The 20,594-nt window shown below is 36.3% G+C and overlaps 1 protein-coding gene across 5 annotated transcripts in view; it reads right to left on the reverse strand.

Moving 5' to 3' along the window:
• The window catches only part of LOC149564752 (agamous-like MADS-box protein AGL8 homolog), a 235,407-nt gene extending 218,613 nt beyond the window's left edge, over positions 1 to 16,794 (reverse strand). The window contains exons 1-2 of one of the 5 annotated variants that reach the window (XR_016361923.1): positions 16,392 to 16,773; positions 16,078 to 16,150 (exon numbers count right to left, since the gene is read on the reverse strand). Coding sequence is in view for 4 of the 5 variants with exons in the window: in XM_089818343.1 (XP_089674469.1) it covers positions 16,078 to 16,150; positions 16,392 to 16,573 (255 nt within the window). In the remaining variant the exon portion in view is untranslated. Of the gene's footprint in view, positions 1 to 16,077; positions 16,151 to 16,391 lie in introns of all 5 variants that reach the window. The other 4 variants (XM_089818343.1, XM_089818342.1, XM_089818339.1 and 1 more) reach the window with 4 other exon arrangements.
• Positions 16,795 to 20,594: the final 3,800 nt, after the last annotated feature.

Consider the following 20,594-nt stretch of genomic DNA (forward strand, 5'->3'; position numbering starts at 1 on the left):
TTGTTTCTTCTGAAATGGTAGAAAAACTCAAACTACCTAAGAAATCGCACCCCTTTCCACATCATGTTTCTTGTCTAACAAAGGGTCAACAAACCTTAGTGACAGAATAAGCATGGGTAGAATTTTCTTTAGCAGATTTCAAGGATAAAGCACCTTGTGATGTTGTAAAAATGGATGCATCTCAGATACTCCTAGGAAGACCCTAGCAATATGATGTTGATGCCATCCATCATTGCAAGAAGAATACCTATTCTATACCTAGAAATTGTGTAACTTTCACCATGAAACCCATGTTTGATCCTAAAGTAGAGCCTACCATTGTAACCATAAGAGAGAAAGAAATGATTAAAGCCTTGAAGGAACATGATTCCCAAGGTTTTTTATTGGTCTCTAAGCCAAAGGAAAGCATATCTTCCAAGGAAAAAGGTCATATTCCCCAAGAGATACAAGACCTGCTCCAAAAGCATAGTCATGTTACTGCTACTGACCTGCCCACAAGCCTCTCTCTCATTACATATATCAGTCATCAAATTGACTTGATGCCTGGCTCTTCTCTACCTAACAAGGAACCCTACAAAATGACCCCAACTCAACATCCAGAAATAGCCAAGAAAGTAAATGATTTATTGGAAAAAGGCCTAATACAGAGAAGCCTAAGTCCTTGTGTTGTTCCATTTGTTCTTGCATCCAAAAAGGATGTAAAATGGAGGTTGTATACTGATAGTAGGGAGATCAAGAAGATTACCATAAGGTATAAATTCTCCATGTCCAGAATTGAGGATGTATAGGATCAACAAGGAGGACATTGCTATTTCACCAAGATAGACTTGACATCTAGATATCATTAGATCAGAATAAAACCAAGCGATGAATGGAAGAAAACATTCAAACTATTGAAGGTTTCTTTGAACAGTTAGTGATGCCCTTTGGGTTAAGCAATTCCCCTAGTACTTTTATGAAGCTTATGAATCAATATTCATTGATTTTATTGGCAAATTTGTTGTTATTTACCTTGATGACATACTAATATTCAATCATAGCAAGGAGGAGCATCTCGATCATGTGGAACAAGTATTATGAAGGCTTCATCAGCACAAGTTGGTGATTAACTTGGAATAGTGCATGTTTATGATAAGGAACTCGTGCTCCTAGGTTTTGTGATCTCACAAGGTACCCTCAAGATGGACACTGAGAAGGTTGAAGCAATCATCAACTAGCCTCTACTAAAGAACCAAGGTGATATAAGAAGCTTCCATGGTCTTGCCACCTTCTATAGAAAGCTTATCAAAAACTTCAGTCATGCATGTGCACCAATGCTTGACACCATCAAAGGAGGCAGGAAGACAATTTTTTCTTGGACAAAGGAAGCCAATGATGCATTTCAGTACTTGAAAAATAGAGTCTCTCAATACCCAATCTTGGTTCAACCTGATTTCAACAAGGTTTTCATTCTGGAGACAGATGCAATTAATTTGGCCATAGGTGCAGCCCTAAGTCTATAGAAAGTTTATCAAAAACTTCAGCCAAGCATGTGCACCAATGCTTGACACTATTAAAGGAGGCAAGAAGCCAAAATTTTCTTGGACAAAGGAAGCTAATGATGCATTTCAGTACTTGAAAAATAGAGTCTCTCAATACCCAATCTTGGTTCTACCTAATTTCAACAAGGTTTTCATTGTGGAGACAGATGCAATTAATTTGGCTATAGGTGCAGCCGTAAGACATGAAGGTAAGGTAGTTACTTTCTTCTTTGAGAAATTAAATGATGCTAAGATGAAGTTCTCAACTTATGACTTGGAACTTTATCCATGGTTCAAGCCCTCAATAAATGAAGGCACTATTTAATCCCAAAAGAGTTTATAGTATAGAATGACAACCATGCATTGAGTTTCTTCAATTTTTAGGAAAAGCTATCTCTCAAACATATGAAATGGATGAAGCAGTTGCAGTCTTACACTTTCAAAATCAAACACAAGAAAGGTGTGGCAAACAAGGTTATTGATGCCCTTAGCAGGAGAGTTAGTCTAGTTGAGGAGGTACAACTTCAAAGTGTGGGAATTGATCCCTCAAGCATGTATATGCTGATGATCCTCATTTTGCAGAGATCTTTCAAGTTTGCACAGAGATGGTTGGAAGATACCATACTGATTTTTCTGAATACCTTATTTAAAATGGACTCTTATTCTAAGAAGCTCAACTATGCATTCCCAAATGCCCAATAAAGACAAATACATAAGCAAGTCCAACACTGTAGTGGTCTAGGAGGACACTTTGGCATTGACAAGACAATAGACATGGTGAAAAGAAGTTATTACTGGCCAAGAATGAAAATGAGGTAAAGAAGTTCATAGAAACTTGTACCATCTATCAGCAAGACAAAGGCGTGTCAATAAATCAAGGGTGATCTCAACCCTTACGAATTCCCACAAGACCATGGGAATCTATCTCAATGGATTTTCTCATGGGGCTACCTAGAACAAAGCAACGTTTTAATAGTATGTTTTTTGGTAGTGGATAGATTTAACAAAATGGTCTATTTTATACCATGTAAAAGCACAAATGATGCTTCTCACATTGCACATTTTTTCTTTAAGGAAGTAGTTAGGATCCATGGTTTACCACAAACTATTGTATGTGACAGGGATGTGAAGTTTCAAGGCTACTATTGGAGAACACTCTTCAAGAAACTTGGTTCTAACCTAACCTATAGCTCTGCCTACCATCCATAAACTGATGGGCAGATTGAGGTGGTGAATAGATCCTTAGGCAATCTCCTAAGATACCTAACCAAACAATATGCTCAAAGTTGGATCTACTCTTGCCTCAAGATAAGTTTGCATTTAGTAATTCCATAAATAGGTCAATAGGCAAGACACCTTTCCAAACAATGTATGGCCTTCATCCCAAAGGACAATTGGACCTATTAGAACTACCATCTGATTTCAAAATCAGTGCTCAAGGAGAAGAATTGGAAGAACTCGTTTCAAAAGTACAGAATGAAGTAAAAGAAGTATTACAAAGATCAACACTAAAATAAAAGGAACATGCAAACAAGAAAAGAAAGGAAATCTACTTCAAATTTGGAGACAAGGTTTAGGCATTCTTGAGAAAAGAGAGGTTGCCTAAGGGTAGATATTCCATACTTCAAATGAAGAAAGTAGGACCATGCAGTATACTCAACAAGATGGGTGAAAATAAATATGAGATCTCTCTTCCTCCTAACTTGCAAATTTCTCCAGTCTTGAATGTCTCAAACCTCACCCCATACAAAGCCATAGTAGATTGAACAAGTGAACAAGGTGAGCGAGCAAACATCAATTATGAAGACTATGTAACTAATCTCCCTCAAAGTAAACCAATGGAGTTAGAAGAAATTTTAGACACCAAGTTGTTGAAGTAGACAAGAACCAAGAAGTACATGCAGTACTTAGTCAAGTGGAAAGGGCTCCCCAATATTGATGCAACTTGGATGACAGATGACCAATCAAACAACATGACACTTCTGTGGAGCAATTACTCTCAAGTAGGAACTTGAGTTTAAAAAGTCAAGGGGAGTATGGTGTAAGAGTACCCACAATAAATGGTGAATCATCAACATCCTAAGAACACCCTGAATAGGTTAGATCAATCAATAAGGCATCTAAACCAATTTGTAAGATCTAGTTCCAAGATTGGCACAGTTATAAACCCTTGGTGAACTATGGTCAAACATGGTCAAAGGGCATAGAATCTTAGGATTTTGATTTATTTCATGTTTTAACATGTTTAAGAGCTATTTGGGTCATTTGGACTAAGTTTTATTAGTTCTACTTGTAGGTTTGCAAAAATTCCACAAAATGCAAAAATTGCTAAAAAAAGTTGTCAAGCAACTTTAGCAACTTTTTGCAACATGTTACAAAAAATTTCCCAACAACTCAACAAACTCAAAATTTTGTTATGACTATTGGAAGGCATCTAGTAAGCCCTTTCAGGCAGGTGATAGGCAATAATGATCTACTATTACTTTTCAAATCAATAAAAATACCTTGTTTTAGTGCAATTTTCGTACTCTCCTATGTTGTACGGATTTATATGGACTTATCTATGTTGAAACATACATTTTTGGATAGGTGGATGAAATAGGTTTATAATGCATCTAGTTTGAAGTCTCCTTCTATCTCCTAGGTAAAGATATCCTTATCTTTGCACAAATTGGTTTAGAAAGTTGTTAACCTAGGGTTTTCAAGCATATCCAAAGATTTCACCATGGGAATCTAATGGCCTCTGCTGAAATCCTAGTGTTCAACATGTATGTTAAGATGCAAGTGGTTTTAGGTTTGAACTTGCAGGGATCTATGAATTATTTAATGCCTTAGGCATGCAAGATCCATGTGCATGCTAGGAAAAGGAAAAGATCTATGGGTTTTAAGTTTGCTAGGCATGCAAGACCTATGCACATGCTAGGAAAAGGATGCAACATCTCCCACAACTTCAACCAAACTTGGCATCAAGGCTTGAAATCAGGTTTGTGACATTTCTAGAGTTTCTCTCACATGTTCCCATCATTTTTTTGCAAGATGGAGTCTTAGAGCATGTACTTCCTTTGTAAATGGAGGCCTAATAGCCCTAAGTGCCTAGGCAACAAATTGAACAAAAGCCCATTTGTTTGTGCCATCAATCCTTCATGCCTTAGTATGTTTTGTAAGTCCCAAAAGGGTGTCCAAAACTGAAAAATTTTCCTTGGGTTGTGTGGAGATATTTCCTTTTAAGTCAGATTTTCATCAAAAAGGGCTACTAGCATTTTTGAAAGGCTTAACAAAGGCTTAACAAAGAAACTATATGCTAGAGGTTGCATAGTTGGCTTTTAATCATTGGATCATCCCATTTATGACCTAAATAGACCATTTCCATGAGTATGAGTCTCCCCTAGTCATTTCATGAAGTTTAGAGTTGTTTTACCAAGTTGGGTCAATTTGTGCATTTTGAGCAACTTGTGATAAGTTGTCTTGTTTGTAGGGTTCCCTAGTAATTAGGGTTTTCCTTGCTTGGATGAGTGGTTGTGATAATCCAATATCATCCTTGAAGCACTTGTGATTGGTGCTTGCACATTTGATCATCATTCTAAGACACTTGGTTGAAAGGACTTCAGTGAAAAGGATTTTTGGACCACTTGATTTTTAATTGATCAATCCCACTAGGCTCCATTGTACCAAAATCCTTATATAGTAGTGGAAAAAAGTATCTCTCTACAATTAAATTTACTATCTTATCAATCCCAAAATGTCATGCTAGTCCACTACTATGTTTTTGCTTAATGATGTTCTCTGTCATAGATCCTCTTGCTATACATAATAGAATTTTGTTGAATAACATGTCTTCTAATGCAAGAGCATCCTGGGTACAAGAGCAATCCTCCATCACCCAAAAATATTTTTATTTCAATCTTTCTATTTTAATAAGGACTAGTAGACAGGGTGGTTACTATTTATGGGAACTTGTTGTTTTTAGTAAGTTTGTCATATGAGCTTGGAATGTTCTCATTTTCTACTGGAAGGTTCATTTTAGAGTTATAAGCCTACCATAAAAATCTCATTGCTCTAGCTTAAGTATTGGAGAAGTTATTATGGATTTTCAATGGATAAATTTGCAGAAAAATCTTTAGGCTCATCGTCGGAGGCCTTAGAGTGCTCGTATGAGGTCCTAAAACTCGATGGAAAGTCACTAGCGTGGCTCAAAGCCTATAGATCAAGAGCTGGCATTTTTGAAAAGTGGTTATAGTAGCTAATCAAAGCAACGGTTCAATAGTTATAGCCTTCCAAAGTTTGGCTACCCAAAATATCTAAAATACTTGTCAAAGATGTATTTGGCCAACTCTATATGTATTGTTAGGGTCTGTTAACCCTAGGTACTAAGTTTCAATGTCTAGAACCTTCACGGGAAGCATAAAATTACCTATTTAAGAAAGGCCTAAATGTTGTCTAGGATAGCTCTGGGTGATTGTTCACAGCTTGTCTTGTAGATTATTGTAATGAAGGTTCCCATGTGGGTTAGCATATTGTACTTGTGAATTCTGTAATTCTGCGTTTGTGGCACAAATAAGAAGTCCATATTTTGTTCTCCATTTGATGTTGTTTCTTTGTTTCTATTATGGTTATGGTATTAAGCGGAGCACCCTTCATCAAGTGGTATTAGAGCTAGAGTTCTTGAGTGTGTGGACAGATCACCGACTGTGAGGTAGTTCGCACCAGGACCTTGGTTTGGGCTGAGCATGTAGAAAAATCGCTGATTGTGAGAAAGTTTGCACTAGGGTTTCAGTAGAAGAACAAAAATGCCTCCATGAAGAGAGTGCGGCAGAAGAGTTGTAGGTGTTACACCTGTGGGTTTACGAGCCCTCCAAAGACAAATACAAGCATTGGAAGAACAAATACACAAAGGAATAAATCTTCTTATAAGAGATGAAAGCAAGGATGAGGGCAATGTAGAAGAAAATGCCAAAGCAGAGGTAGTTCTAAACCCAGAGGAAAAGAGGCTCTTTAAGGCCATCTCCAAGATTGGAAAAAGACCTAAGTTTGAAGTTCCCACTTTTTTGGGAAATCTTAATCTAGAGGAGCTAATCAATTGGATCAATGAATTGGAGGAGTACTTTGAGTATGAAGATATTGAAGACCCTGATTGGGTGAAATTTGCAAAGGCAAAACTAAAGGGACATGCAAAGATCTGGTGGTAGGAGGTTCAGTTGGAGCAAAATAGAAAGGGAAAGGATAGAATCACTAGATGGGAATGGATGGTAGTTAAACTAAAGCAACAATTCACTCCTGTCGATTATTGGCTTGATCTGTTGAAGAAAATGCAAAGGCTAAAGCAAGTAGGAAAATCTGTTCAAGAGTATACCAAAGAGTTCTACTAAGTTCTCATTAGAACCGACTATGCAGAAGCTAATAAGAAGAAAGTGACCCATTATCTTTATGGGTTAAGGTCAAACATTCAGGACGAGTTGAGTCTAGTTGGAATGAACAGTATTGACGATACCAATTTTCCCTAAAAGTTGAAGAGAAACTGAGCAAGAAGTTTGACAACAAGAATAGTGGAAGAGGTTGCGGTGGAAGATCTGGCGAACAATCATATGGAGGCCGTAATGATGATCAAAAGAACAAGGATGAGGCTAGAAGTAGCAATCAAAACCAAAGGAGAAATAATTCCAATTGTTTCCATGATCAAAACAACAGAGATCATAGACGAAGAGGCAGAGGGCAATGATCTGGAAGAGAAGGCTTCCATGGGAAATATTTTCACAGCAGAGAGGAAGGGCATAGAGCATTTGAATGTACCAAAAGTAACAAGAAAGGACAGATTGAAGAACCAATGGCCAAGTCAGAGTTGCACATGTTGATGAAGATGTCAAACCCTCACATTTTGAAAATGTTGAAAGAGGAGAAGTCCTAGTTAACAGAAGAGTCCTGCTAAGTGGTGAGAATGAACCTGATCAAAGAAGAAGCTTGTTTCGCACAAGGTGCAAATGTTAAGATAAGTGTTGTGATGTGATCATTGATGGTGGAAGTAGTGAAAATCTAGTATCAGAAATGATGATCACCAAGTTGAAGTTGAAGAGACAAAAACACCTACATCCATACCGTATTGCTTGGGTGCAAGATGACCACAAGGTCATGGTCAATAAGCAGTGCTCCATGAAGTTCAAGATTGGAATCTACCAGGATGAGGAACTATGCAATATCATACCTATGAACGTATGTCATATGTTGCTAGGTAGGCCATGGCAGTTTGACAGGCATGTTGTACATGATAGGCTAGCATATAACTACACTATGAACAAGAGTGGAGTGAAACATAAGTTGAAACTGTCAAAGGATAAAGAAAAATAAGGTATTTACTGCGGACAAAATATGTTTTGTTGATGGATAAGAGTTTCTTAAAGGTATGAAGCGTGAGCATGTGTGTTTTGCTATAATTCCAAAGATAGTAAAGAGGAAATAGAGGAGGTACATGTAGAAGTTGAATATATATAGGGAGAGTTTTCTGATATTGTATTAGATAATGTAGCTGATGGATTACCCCCAGTGAGGAAGATCAGTCACCAGATGGATTTGGTTCTAGGAGCTAGTTTACCGAACAAGGAAGCACATAGAATGACAACAACTACTAGTCAAGAGTTGAATAGACAAGTTCATGAGTTGTTGTAGAAGAGGTTGATTCGAGAGAGTCTGAGTCCATGTGTTGTACCAACCATATTAGCACCAAAAAAGAATGGAGAATGGAGGATGTGCATAGATTCTTGTGATATCAACAAGATCACAATCAACTACATATTTCCATTGCCAAGGATGGATGATATTATGGATTGTTTGAGTGGGGCTAAGTATTTCACGAAGATAGATCTGAATAGTTGGTACCATCAAATTCATATCAAAGAAGGTGATGAGTGGAAGATTTCTTTCAAGACAAGAGGACTGTACAAGTGGTTAGTCGTGCCTTTTCGGTTAACGAATACACTAGGCACTTTCATGCGGCTCATGAATGAGGTACTGAAGGAATTTCTAAGTAAGTTTGTCATTGTTTACCTAGATGATATATTGATCTCTAGTAAGACATTGGAGGAGCATTTGATTCATATTCGCAAGCTGTTTGATAAGTTGAGGGAAGAAAAGTTGATGATAAACCTGAAGAAGTGTAGTTTTGTAAAGGAGTTGGTGTACCTGGGATTTGTAGTCTCGGCAGAAGGTCTGAAAATGGACCCAAAAAAAGTGAAGGCTATCCTTGAAAAGGAGTGCGAAAGGGGTAAGATCTTTTCATGGTCTGGCTAGTTTTTACATAAAGTTCATAAGAGGTTTTAGCAGTATCCATAGACCCATGATTGAAACAATGAGAGGGGATAGGAAAGAATTTAAGTGAATTGTAGCAGTGGATAAGATTTTTAATTTGTTGAAATAAAAAGTTACTGAGCAACCTATATTGGCACTTTCTAAGTTTAACAAGGTATTTCAAGTAGACTGTGATGCTAGTGGTACTGCAATAGGAGCTGATTTGAGCCAAGAAGGTAGACTTATTGCTTATTTCAGTGAGAAATTGAATGATGCAAAAAGAAAATATTTTATTTATCATCAGCAATTGAATGCTATAGTTCAAGCATTGAAGAAGTGGAGACACTATCTTCTTCCTAAGGAGTCTGTTTTGTATAATGATCATCAAGATCTGCTCAGAGTGAGGTTGGCACAAACTAAGTTGAAAGGACATGTTGCTCTTTGGAGGAAAGAACTGCAAAGAGACAGAGAAGAAGAAGGTAAGATAAAGATCACTAGATGGAGATTGATGGTGACTAAGTTGAAGGCTAAGTTCATTCCTAATAATTATAAACTTGAGTTGTTTAAAAGGTTGCAAAATCCGAGCAGAAAGATATGATTGTGAAAGATTATATCAAGAAGATCTACAAGCTGACTATTCTATTTGGTCATAGAGAATTGTCAAAGGAAAAGGTAGCTCCATACAGTAATGGTTTGAGATTCAATATTCAAAATGAGGTTGGTATACTGAGTATTTCTTTAGTTGAGAATGCTTATCAGTATGCTCTGAAGGCAAAAGATAAATTGAAGAAGAAAAGTCAAAGTAATGCTAGAGGGAAGGAGAAGCAGGATAGCTTGGCACAAGCTAAACCGAGTACAAAAGGTGAACCAAAACCCATTGATCAAAAAAAAGAAAAAAAGAGCAGGTAGAGGTGTGTTTAGAGGTAATTGTTTCAGATGTGGTCAACAAGGGCATAGATCTTTTGAATTTCCACATGGTAGAAAAATTATTGTTGTGAATGAGGTTGCAATCCAAGAACGTCAACCCAAGAAAGGAGAGAGTTTGCTAGCTTGACTAGATTGGTTGGTTAGAGGACACTAGATTCTTGTCAAAGGACTAGTTTGTTCAGCACTTGTTATAAGTCTAGTGGTAAAATCTGCAAGGTGATTGTAGATGGTGGTAGTACTGATAACCTTGTTGCTGAGGAGATGGTTCAGAAACTTGGTTTGAAGAGAGTGAAACACCCTTATCCTTATAGGGTTGGCTAGTTGCAAGGTGAGCATGCTTTGGAAGTGAGGGAGCAATGCCTTGTTGATTTCTAGATTGTGTAGTATAAGGATCAAGTGTTGTGTAATATTGTGGATATGAACAGTTGTCATGTGTTGCTTGGTAAACCTTGGCAATATGATTGCAAAGTTGTGCATGATTGTGTCAAAAATGTGTTTACTATTGAGAAACGTGGTAGGAAGTTTTCCCTGATTTGTTTGCAGAATGAAGAGCTCATGGAAGAACCTGAGTATTGGCAGCCGAGTTGAGTTGGTAGATTCTAAGAAGGTTGGAGATCAGTATGGAAAGAAGACTTGTAGCACACCAAGGATGGACATGAAGAAGCAAAAGAAGAACAAGGGAAAGAATGTACAAATTAAAGACTTGGAGGATATGTATGTGGAAGCAATTTGGGATTTATGTGTTGAATCCGAAAAGATCTTCCTCCAACTACTGACAACATCTTTTCGAACTTGGGGTGTATCATGCAAGGGCATCCTGGGCTTGCTAGCAATTTTGCATGTTTTGAGGGCTTTTGTCTTAAAACTGTGGAGCTCAGTAGATACTGGTGTTCGACATACACTAGTGAGCTCGGCATGGTCTTGGAGCTTGACATGGTCTGAGAGCTCGACAATGCTTGGGAACTTGCTAATGCTCAATTTAGTTTTTTTGAATGCTCGATTTGGTCTTGGTTCTTGTTGGTGCAAAGTTGTCTGTGAGCTGACTTTTAGCATTTAATTTAGGTACGGGTATTTAATTTGTGTTGTAGTTGACTTGTGGCTCAACATATATTTGATGTAAGGGATTTAATTTAGTTTATAATAAATTGGGCCGACTTGTGGCTTAGTTGGCTATAAGGGTTTTTTGTGGAATCTTTAGGTACAATTATGGGCGATCCATCTTGGACAAGAGGATGTGAATTTTGAAGAGCTACAAGTTGTGGCTTGAGAACCAGAGGATTGTTTGGTGGACCTGAGGGTACAAGTGAGAATTCTTCTTAGTGTTCTTATCCAATTGTAGTTCTCGACTAGTGGGAATTGAGATTGTAAGTTGGATCTTGCAAGACCTTCCAAAATTGATATTGTAATTGTTGTGTGTATTTGGTCCTAACCCAGAAGGGCTTACAGTCAAGCATATTGCATGTAATAAGTTATATCTATGAATAAAGAGTTATGATTTGGTATTAGATATTGCATTATTGTTGCTTTGTTGTGTTGTTTTGATTGCCTGGTTATTTGTTGGGGGTTAGGACATCTCTTTTAGGAATTCTCCTACTTTGAATTGCATCATACATATATAGCCATCATGACCACAAGTTGGTGTAACAAATATTATTATTACAAAATATACGTCATGCCTCAAAGTGAAATCAACGATCACAATTAAAAAATTAACATCTGTAGCATCAAAGATAGGTCCACACGTGATCTAAATAGAGATCCCTAAGGATCTTTAGAGCTTTGATATCACAAAAAATCTCATAGAATCAAATAGCCATACATTACTCTCCATGCCAATAAATGAATGTGCTATAAGAAAAGAGAAGGGATAACTCCTCAGTGACGTCAAACAAAGTTCCACAAACATAAGAAGATGACCCATGATAGGTCCTCATCAGGTAACCAACTACGTGGAAAGAAATTCCATGAAAAACATAGGACATTCCTCAAATAGAAAACAAGAATAATAAACTAGTAATATTTTTGGTTGATGCAAGATTGCCAAAGAATTGAAGATGCCCCTTGATGTGGCATAAGGCAAGAGAATCCCCAAAGGTGATGTTCTAGCCCCTAGCCATATAACCACACAGTGGAAACACAACAATAAGAAGCAACAATGCAAGATCTGATACCAAATTACAATAATTTGTTCATAAAATATAACTGATTACATGCAATATGCCTTGCTGTAAGGCCTTCTAGGTTAGGGCCAAATACAAACAGCAATTACAAAATCAGTTTTGCAAGATCCAACTTACAAAACCAATCTCAGCTACTCCAGATACACAACTAAATAAGAACATCAAGAAGAATCCACACTTGTACCCTCAGACCCACCAAGAGATCCTCTAGTTCCTAAGCCACAACTCTAGCTCTTCAAATTTGCATCTATCCTTCATTCCATCCCAACTCAATGACTAAATTGAGTTCCTAAGCCTAGCAATTACAAATTAAATAAAACTTAACATTAAATACTTGAAGAGCCACAAGTCGGCCTGCAACAACAATTAAATGTCCTGAAATTGATATTCGAGAAAAATCATGATATCTCCTAGCTCTGATTAAATTATAACTCGTGATTCAAACTGGAGGTAAGACTTTAGATCCTCTACAACCCCTTAAAGGTGCAAAGGTTGATTCACCAAGGATAAGTGTGCAATCATCTTAAAAGTCAAGCACAAAAACTATCGTGCAAAACTGCTAGAAATTGATATCCTGGGAGAATTGCCATATCTCCCAACTTATGAAGAATTAGAACTTGTGCCTTTTACAAAAAGAAGTATTCTAGGCCCTCTTCAATCCCTAAGATGGGAATCCTCTCATTCATTGTGCAAAACTAGTTACACATCCTACAACAAGCACCCAGAAACAAAAAAACATAGTTCCAGCAACAAGGTACAAATAGCTCAAACTTCAACTCAATCCATCCAATCTCTATACAATCATGAGGAAAGGTTCCCCAATGTGTCTCCAACACATCCCTAACTCTGAAAGTATAACTCCACAAAAATCCAAACTCAATGCTCCTCAACACTTAACCAAAATTCCTCCAAACATGTAAGATTGCAAGAAAGCCTAGGATGTTGCTGCATCAGACACACCAGGTTCGAAAAGATGTTCTAGTAACTGGAAGAACATCTTATGGGATTCAACACATAAATCGCAAATTGGTTCTTCACATACATGTCCTCAAACTCTTCAACTTGCACATTCTTTCCCTTGTTTTTCTTCTTCTTCTTCACATCCACCACAAGTGTCCCATAAGTCTTCTTTCCATGTTGATCTCCAAAGTATGCTCACCTTGCAACTAGCCAATCCGATAAGAATAAAGATATCTTACTCTCTTCAAACCAAGTTTATGAACCATCTCTTTAACAAAAAGGTTATCAGTACTACCACCATCCACAATCACCTTGCAGATTTTGCCACCAGACTTAAAACAAGTCCTAAACAAACTAGTTCTCTGACAAGAATCCAATGTCCTCTCACCAATCAATACTCACCGAGCTAGCAAAATCTCTCCTTGCTCAGGTAGACTATCTTGGACTGCAACTTCATTCACAATAGTAGTTGTCCTCCCAATCAAACATTCAAAAAATCTATGTCCTTCTTGACCACACTTGAAAGAGTTACCTTTGAACCCACCTCCACCTGTCCTTCATTTCTGTTCAACACATTTTCGTTCACTTTCTGCTTTTGGTTTAGCCTGTGCCGAACTATCCTGCTTCTCCTTCCCTTGAGAACTACCTTGATTCTTCCTCTTTAGCTTCTCCTCTACTCTCAAAGCATACTAATAAGCATCCTCAACTGAAGAAATATCCAGCATATCAACCTCATCCTAAATATTGAATCTCAAACCATTAATGTACCACACTGCTTTCTCTTTTGACACTTCTCTATGCCCAAACCGAATAGTCAACTTGTAGAACTCCACAGTATAATCATTCAGAGTCATATCCTTTTGTTTCAGATTCTACAACTTCTTAAACAACTCAAGTTCATAATCAGCAAGAATGAACTTAGCCTTCAACTTAGTCACCATCAACCTCCATCTAGTGATCTTCATTTCACCTTCCTCTTCTCTATCTCTTTGTAGTTCTTTCCACTAAAGAGTAGCATGTCCCTTCAGCTTAATTTGTGCCGACCTCAATATCCTCAAGCTCAAAGTAGTCTTCCAATTGATGTAGGGAGCTCCCCTTAATACCATAAACTCATAACAGAAACATAGAAATAACATAAAATGCGAGAACAAAATATGGACTTCTTATTTGCACCACATATGCAGAATTTCAAAATTCATAAGTACAATATGCTAACCCACATGGGCGCCTTCATTACAACAATCTACAAGACAAGCTGCCAACTATCATCGAGAGTTGTCTTAGACAATGTTCGGGCATTTCTTCAATAGGCAGTTTTATGCTGCCCAAGAAAGTTCTACATGCTCAAACTTAATACCTAGGTCTGAAAGACCCTAACAATACACATCGAGTCGGCAAAATACATCTTTGACAAATTATTTTAAAAATTTTGGTAGCCCAACTTCTAAAGGCCATAACTCACAAATCATTGCTCCAGTTGGCTATTATAACCACTTTTTGGAAATGTCATCTCGTGATCTAAGGCCTCCAACGGTGAGCCTGAAGATTTTCTAGCAAATTTTTCCATCGAAAATCTGCAATAACTTCTTTGATACTTATGCTTGAGCAATGAAATTTTTATGGTAGGCTGACAACTCTAAAATGAACCATCCTGTAAAAAATGAGAACATTCTGAGCTCATATGACGGAGTTACTAATGATAAATGAATTACAATTGCCTTATTCTATAGAATTCTTGACTATTAGAAACTTATCTTGACTACTTCAAAAGACTTGTATAATTCAAAATAAACAAAAAAAAATTCTAAAATAAATAAGATAAATATATACTAATAAAAATAATTACTAATATTTAATAAATACGGACTTTTTTTATAGATTATCAATTTCATAAGAAAAAATACTGACTCATAATGTATTCCAATAAACCATGTGTCAAAATAAAACTGAACAATTGATATTATTATTTATATATAATTAGAAAGCATAGAATTTTGCTGCGAGATCATCCAAAATTGTGAATCCATCTTAATTCAGAAAGCTCTCTAAACATTATTTAATGCATGTCTCGTGCGTCCAAGAAACAAAAATTACAAGTGCTATAAAAAGAGAAAGATAATAGATATAGTCGAATAAGTAAAGTGGGGCATTTGTCCCACCGCCACCATTAAAATCTACTCATTCTAAGCGGGTATGAGGTAGGTACTCTAACTCGAAATGCACCTTACAACAACAGGCATTAGCTAATCATTAGACAAAATGTACTCAAGACAAAAAAAAGTTCAAACATATCTTTTGTTTAGATTCACGAAACCATAGTGACTTTTTAAAAAAAAATTGTTGTTTTCAATCACAAAATATGCAGATCATGAAGATCAAATGGTGAAATTTAAGAACATCAATGTGTTTTCAATTTTTTTAAACTTAGTCAACAGTACATTTTGTAGGGAAGATAACTGCATCATAACAACATCCTTTCTATGAATGGGCAATGCTGGCCTATTGGACTTGACTTGTAATTAATGATGAGGTAACATATTGCAGGCCTTGTGAATGGCGGTGCAAACTTGGTTAAGGCAATGATCACTCCATCTAAACACACTTGCATTGCATGAATACTGTGCCCTCGCATTGCACAAAGATTAGTATAGCGTGTTTTCACCAACACAATTAACAAAGATTTTCTTCACTTCTTCAATGGAATAAGTAGTGCTAACGAGTAAGGGATGTTTGCTATCTTGAAATTATGATTTCCATTGAGATCAACTAAAGTTCTAGTTCGTTCAGCAATATTCATGTTGTTAACTGTAGAAAGTAATGAATCAAGAATATTTAATGACTCAAAAGTTTTCTCTCTAGCAATTTGTTTTTGTTTTTTTTCAATTTGATACTAGAATTAGAATTTTTTGTTATTTCTAATTGGAACATAAGTACAAACTTTTTATTTATTTATTTGCAAGTGATTTTAGTAGTTGTAACTACTTATTAATACGAATTATTTTTAAAACTCAAAATATTTCTACTTTAAAAAGTAAACTATAATATAATTTATTTAATTTATGTTGAAAAGAAAATGATAAGGCTAAAATATATTTATAGATATCCAAGACATAAAACATAGAAAAAGAGTTATATAGAGCTAAGAAATAAATAAACTGAAAACGTGTGAGAAACATAAATCAAGAATAGACAGTGAGGTGGTTTAAACGTGTCACATTTTCCCGCCCGCATAAAATTCTGCCCATTCTAAGCGTAGACGAAGAACTTTCAGGTTTTCTTGAAGGATTCCTGAATGACAGCAGTGCAGGTTTGAAATAGGAATGAAGAAATAGAAATTTACATTAGGTAAAATAGCAAGGGATGCTTGTATAACGCAAATTTAATAACCGCTTTGATGTAAATTGTATCGATCTGTTTGCAAGAATCTTTAATTCTCAAAAATTTCGCAGCTCAGTAGAAAAATTAAAAGCAATTTATCCTTTGAAGACTACAAAGCAAAGGGAAAAGGGGGAAAGGGGGGATTCCTTACCTGGGCTTCGCGGACTCGTACATTTTCCCGGTGGGCGAGAAAATGATTAGGCCGACTTCGGCATCGCATAGAAGGGAAAGCTCCTTAGCCTTCTTCAACAGTCCGCCCTTGCGTTTGGAGAATGTAACCCTTCGATTAACAGGGTTCTGAATCTTTTTCAGATGGACCTTTCCCCTCGCCATTCTCTTCTCTTCAATTCGTTTTCTGCAGAGCGCGAGAAGAGGGTTCCCACGAGCAAATGCTCTCCACCACTCAAATCACAATGTGAGAGAGAGTACGCACGTGTCTATTATTAAAGTGAACATCGTACTTATAAACCTAGGTAAACAACTCAGACTGGAAACCTGCACATATTAACACAGAATGTCCTCCTATCATTAATTGCCATTTTCTGACGTTAATTTCGTGCTTGCCTGCTATGTGACAGTGCTTGGCATAACCTATTCAACGAAGAGTACATTGAGCAATTGGGTGGGCTAATCATCATCCTACACGAGAAATGAACAGAGCTACTTAAGTCTACTTAAGTTGTCTTACTGTCCCATAGGCTATTTTTAGCCTCACGGATGTTAAAATTTTATTTATCTATCTATCTATCTTGCTTCGCTTTACCAAATGATGTGCCCACGACATTAACATGCCAACCAAGCTAAAATGGACTCGACAGGTACTAGCCCAAATACCAATTGTGCAATTATATTATTTTGTACGAAAGAGAAAAGTGGGTTGGATAGCATCTTGTGGATAATATGAACTTCAAAATTGACACTCGCTCAAGTCGCATTCAACAATTTTATCAGTTATTGCTGCTTTTTTTAATATGAAATTTTTGGATTTAATTTTATAAGATTTGTTTATTATGGGTCTTTTGGATTGTATTATATGATCCATCATGGTGATAAAGGAGATCAAAAGGCAAAAAAAAAATTAGATTACACACCTTAAGAGGTAAAATAAGAAGAGAAATTAAAGAAGGTAGGGGAGAGGAAGGAGGAAACACAGAGCACTTGTTGGATTGTGTAATTTCCCGTAAAATGAAATGTAAAAGCATAAGAGAGGATTTTAAAAAAAAATTGATTGATAAATAGGGTTAGGTAAAATTCTAGAAGTCATTTATGTTTAAATAGTTCTAGAAAAGTTTATTTGTTCTATGTCGGTTAGTTTAGATGTTTCCAGAAATAATCAAAGACCTCTACAAATAGAGGCATCTTGTAATGTTATTGATATGGACAAAATGTAATTGATATGAGCAATGTAATTAATACAGGAAAGTTGAAATATATTAGTGTCGTAGCACATTGAGTATTTTTCCATTTTAGTTTATTTTGTCCATCCATATTTCAGAAGGTGTATTAGCAACATGTCATGGGTTTCTACAAGTGGTATCAGAGCCAGCATAAAAAAATCCTATTACCATTTATGACAGACGAATCAAAGTCAAATTAAGTGGAAGAATCTTATCACCATTTTTGAAAGAAGCGACATAGCTGAAGAAGGAAGGAATTTGTTTGTCATCATTTGTGACAAATGAAGCAATCAAGGCATAGCTGAAAGAATAAATGAATTTGATCAAGGTTATTAGTGAACCCTATCACCGACATTCGTGAGAGATGAGGCAAACTTATCAGTGGATCTTGTCAAAAGAGGAAATCGTTAGCAGCCAATTGCTGACAAAATAATTGTAGAAATTAAAGGTCGCAACCTTGGAAGACAATATTTATGCATTAACGAATATGAAGATTATTGGAAAATAACATTTTAGCATTAGGCAAAAGAAAGGAATTGGATAGTCAATAATGATAACAAAAATGAAAACGACAAGCAAGAGAAAAGGGAATTTGAATGTCACTTGTAGAAACCCAAGACAACTCTAGTAGAAACCCTTGAAGTGAAAAATTCCTCTTTAAAAGGTTCCCTAGTAGATGTTATGACCACTGATAAGTTCCCAATTGAGCCTATGTGTGCCCTCAATGCATCCTGCCTAATCTTATCCCTCTTAGATAGGTATTCCTTTTCCAATTTTGGCAAGTCAATCGGTATATGATAATCTGAAAATGGTTATAGGCAAAAAAATTCTCTAATTCCCCAAAATTAATACTCAATAAACATTCCCCATCCAATTTTCTTACAATTGTAGCTGCAGAGTCATAATTCTGGGCAATGGTCGTGAGTAAATCAACATCCACAAATACACTAGGAACTACTAGTTTCCCTAAATCGAAATTCCAAATATTTGCATGGGGGGCAAACAAATTTCTTTCTGAAAACCACTTTTTAAAAAGGTAAAGCCTTGATTTGGTAGTAATTGCATCCCTAAGACAATTTTCTTTATCATATAAACCATCTACTATCTTGAGCCTAGGGTTTAAACAAATCAATTTTTTTCACCTGGGCTAACTCATTTGTAGAATCAAGTAATAATTCAAGAAGGTCATCATGTATATTTCTGCTAGCATAATCTACCTGACTCAAGAATGCTTTATTTGTAGGCATGATGGACACAAATCACAGAATACTAGAATACTTTTGATACATAGTGATCTAAGAAACTTACTTGACTCTTCGTGATTTTATTATTGCAATCCTGTAGCACACTAAAATTACTTGAAATTATTTCACTTCCTGACCACACAAAGCACAATTCCTCAGTAGCTCTTAGCTCTTTGGAAATCTGAAAATTTGTTCATATATGAAAGAAATGGAAAAATCTTTGTAATATACTCTATTTCTAATTCACACAGGAGCTTTTCATCTTCATAAATGAATTGCAAGGAGAACTGGGTGGCATCACCTTCTATTTTGAAAAGACACCATTGATTTCTGAAAAAAATCTGATGATCCAGGAAGAAGATTATAAATGACTCAACTTCCACTTGCCAAGTTGGCAGTGAATCCAATAAAAATTCTTTGCATACCCATTTCTCTCTATTGTTGGCATTTCATTCTAGACCAACTACTGCTCACAAACACGTGTCGCCTTGTCATTATGTCACCATGCATAATCCACAAGAAACTTCTTGGTGCAATATAATGACTATTGTTGATTCATTCCTAATCTGACCATGTGTATTTCATAAGTGTTTTAAAGTGACTGTAGTGGGCCCTTTTTGTTTTACTTTGGTCACCATGTCGCTACCATTAAAGATCGAACAATTTCTTATAGAAACTCAACGCCTACTGTACATGTGTTTTGATCTAACAGTTTCCATTTACATGTCATCATTCTTAATACGATTCCACATAACATATGACACAACATTGTTTTGACACGGTCACAGATTATATATAATATTTACCCATTTTTACAATACTCATTAAAATCAAGTTCCGCCATGTCTTATCTTTTTTGGAAAGGCGCTATGTCACTACCAGTATAAAACATGGGTTTTTCAGTCGCGACAAAGCAACTATCACATTCTTTAAAAGAATTTGGCACATAAAATATGTGTTCTTGGTACCATATTAATTGCCACAAATGTATCAAGATGATTACATGGCTTATTTCCAACAAGAGAACTTTTCGGCACTCGCTTTTCAATATAAACTATTGCTGTGTTCCTATAAGGCACTATGTCGCTACCAAAAGAATTCCTTCATATTCTGGTGGCGACATAGTGACCACCTTAAAACTTAAGAAACTTTGGCACCAAGAAATACCACATGTTTCTACCTTTATCATTGTATTCAATGCTTCTGACAATGCGTCCTAATCACACAACCATATAAATAATAGAAACATTTTATAGCACCCATCCCTTTTGTTGATTTCACCTTTTCCACTTTCCTAGGAAGGCGCTATGTCGCTACCAGTAGAATTCCTTCATATTCCAGTCGCAACATAGTAACCTCTGTGATTTCACAAAAATTGGTGATGTAAAACGGAGCATAGTCCAACTAGTCCCCTTTTTTGATATGACATCTCTGACATCTAATCACATCGCCACAAATTTTTAAAATAATTAAAAACTCGACACCTATATTTTAGAACTTTACCTCACTGTCTTTATGTTTCACGATGGTCGCCATGTCACATAGGATAAAATCCTTGTAGTTTGTGATAGCAACATTACGACCACCGTAGATTTTAAGAGAGATCTAAAGATAGAAGCAATTTCAGGAAAATGAAACCGAAAATGAATAATTTAAATGGTCTCCTAAAAGAATATACCATTTTCAAAAATGATTCGTCTGCTAAAATTTTCA

Source organism: Cupressus sempervirens, chromosome 3 (assembly GCF_028749045.1).
Source record: "Cupressus sempervirens isolate cs-2001-9-10 chromosome 3, ASM2874904v1, whole genome shotgun sequence".
Taxonomy (NCBI): domain Eukaryota; kingdom Viridiplantae; phylum Streptophyta; class Pinopsida; order Cupressales; family Cupressaceae; genus Cupressus; species Cupressus sempervirens.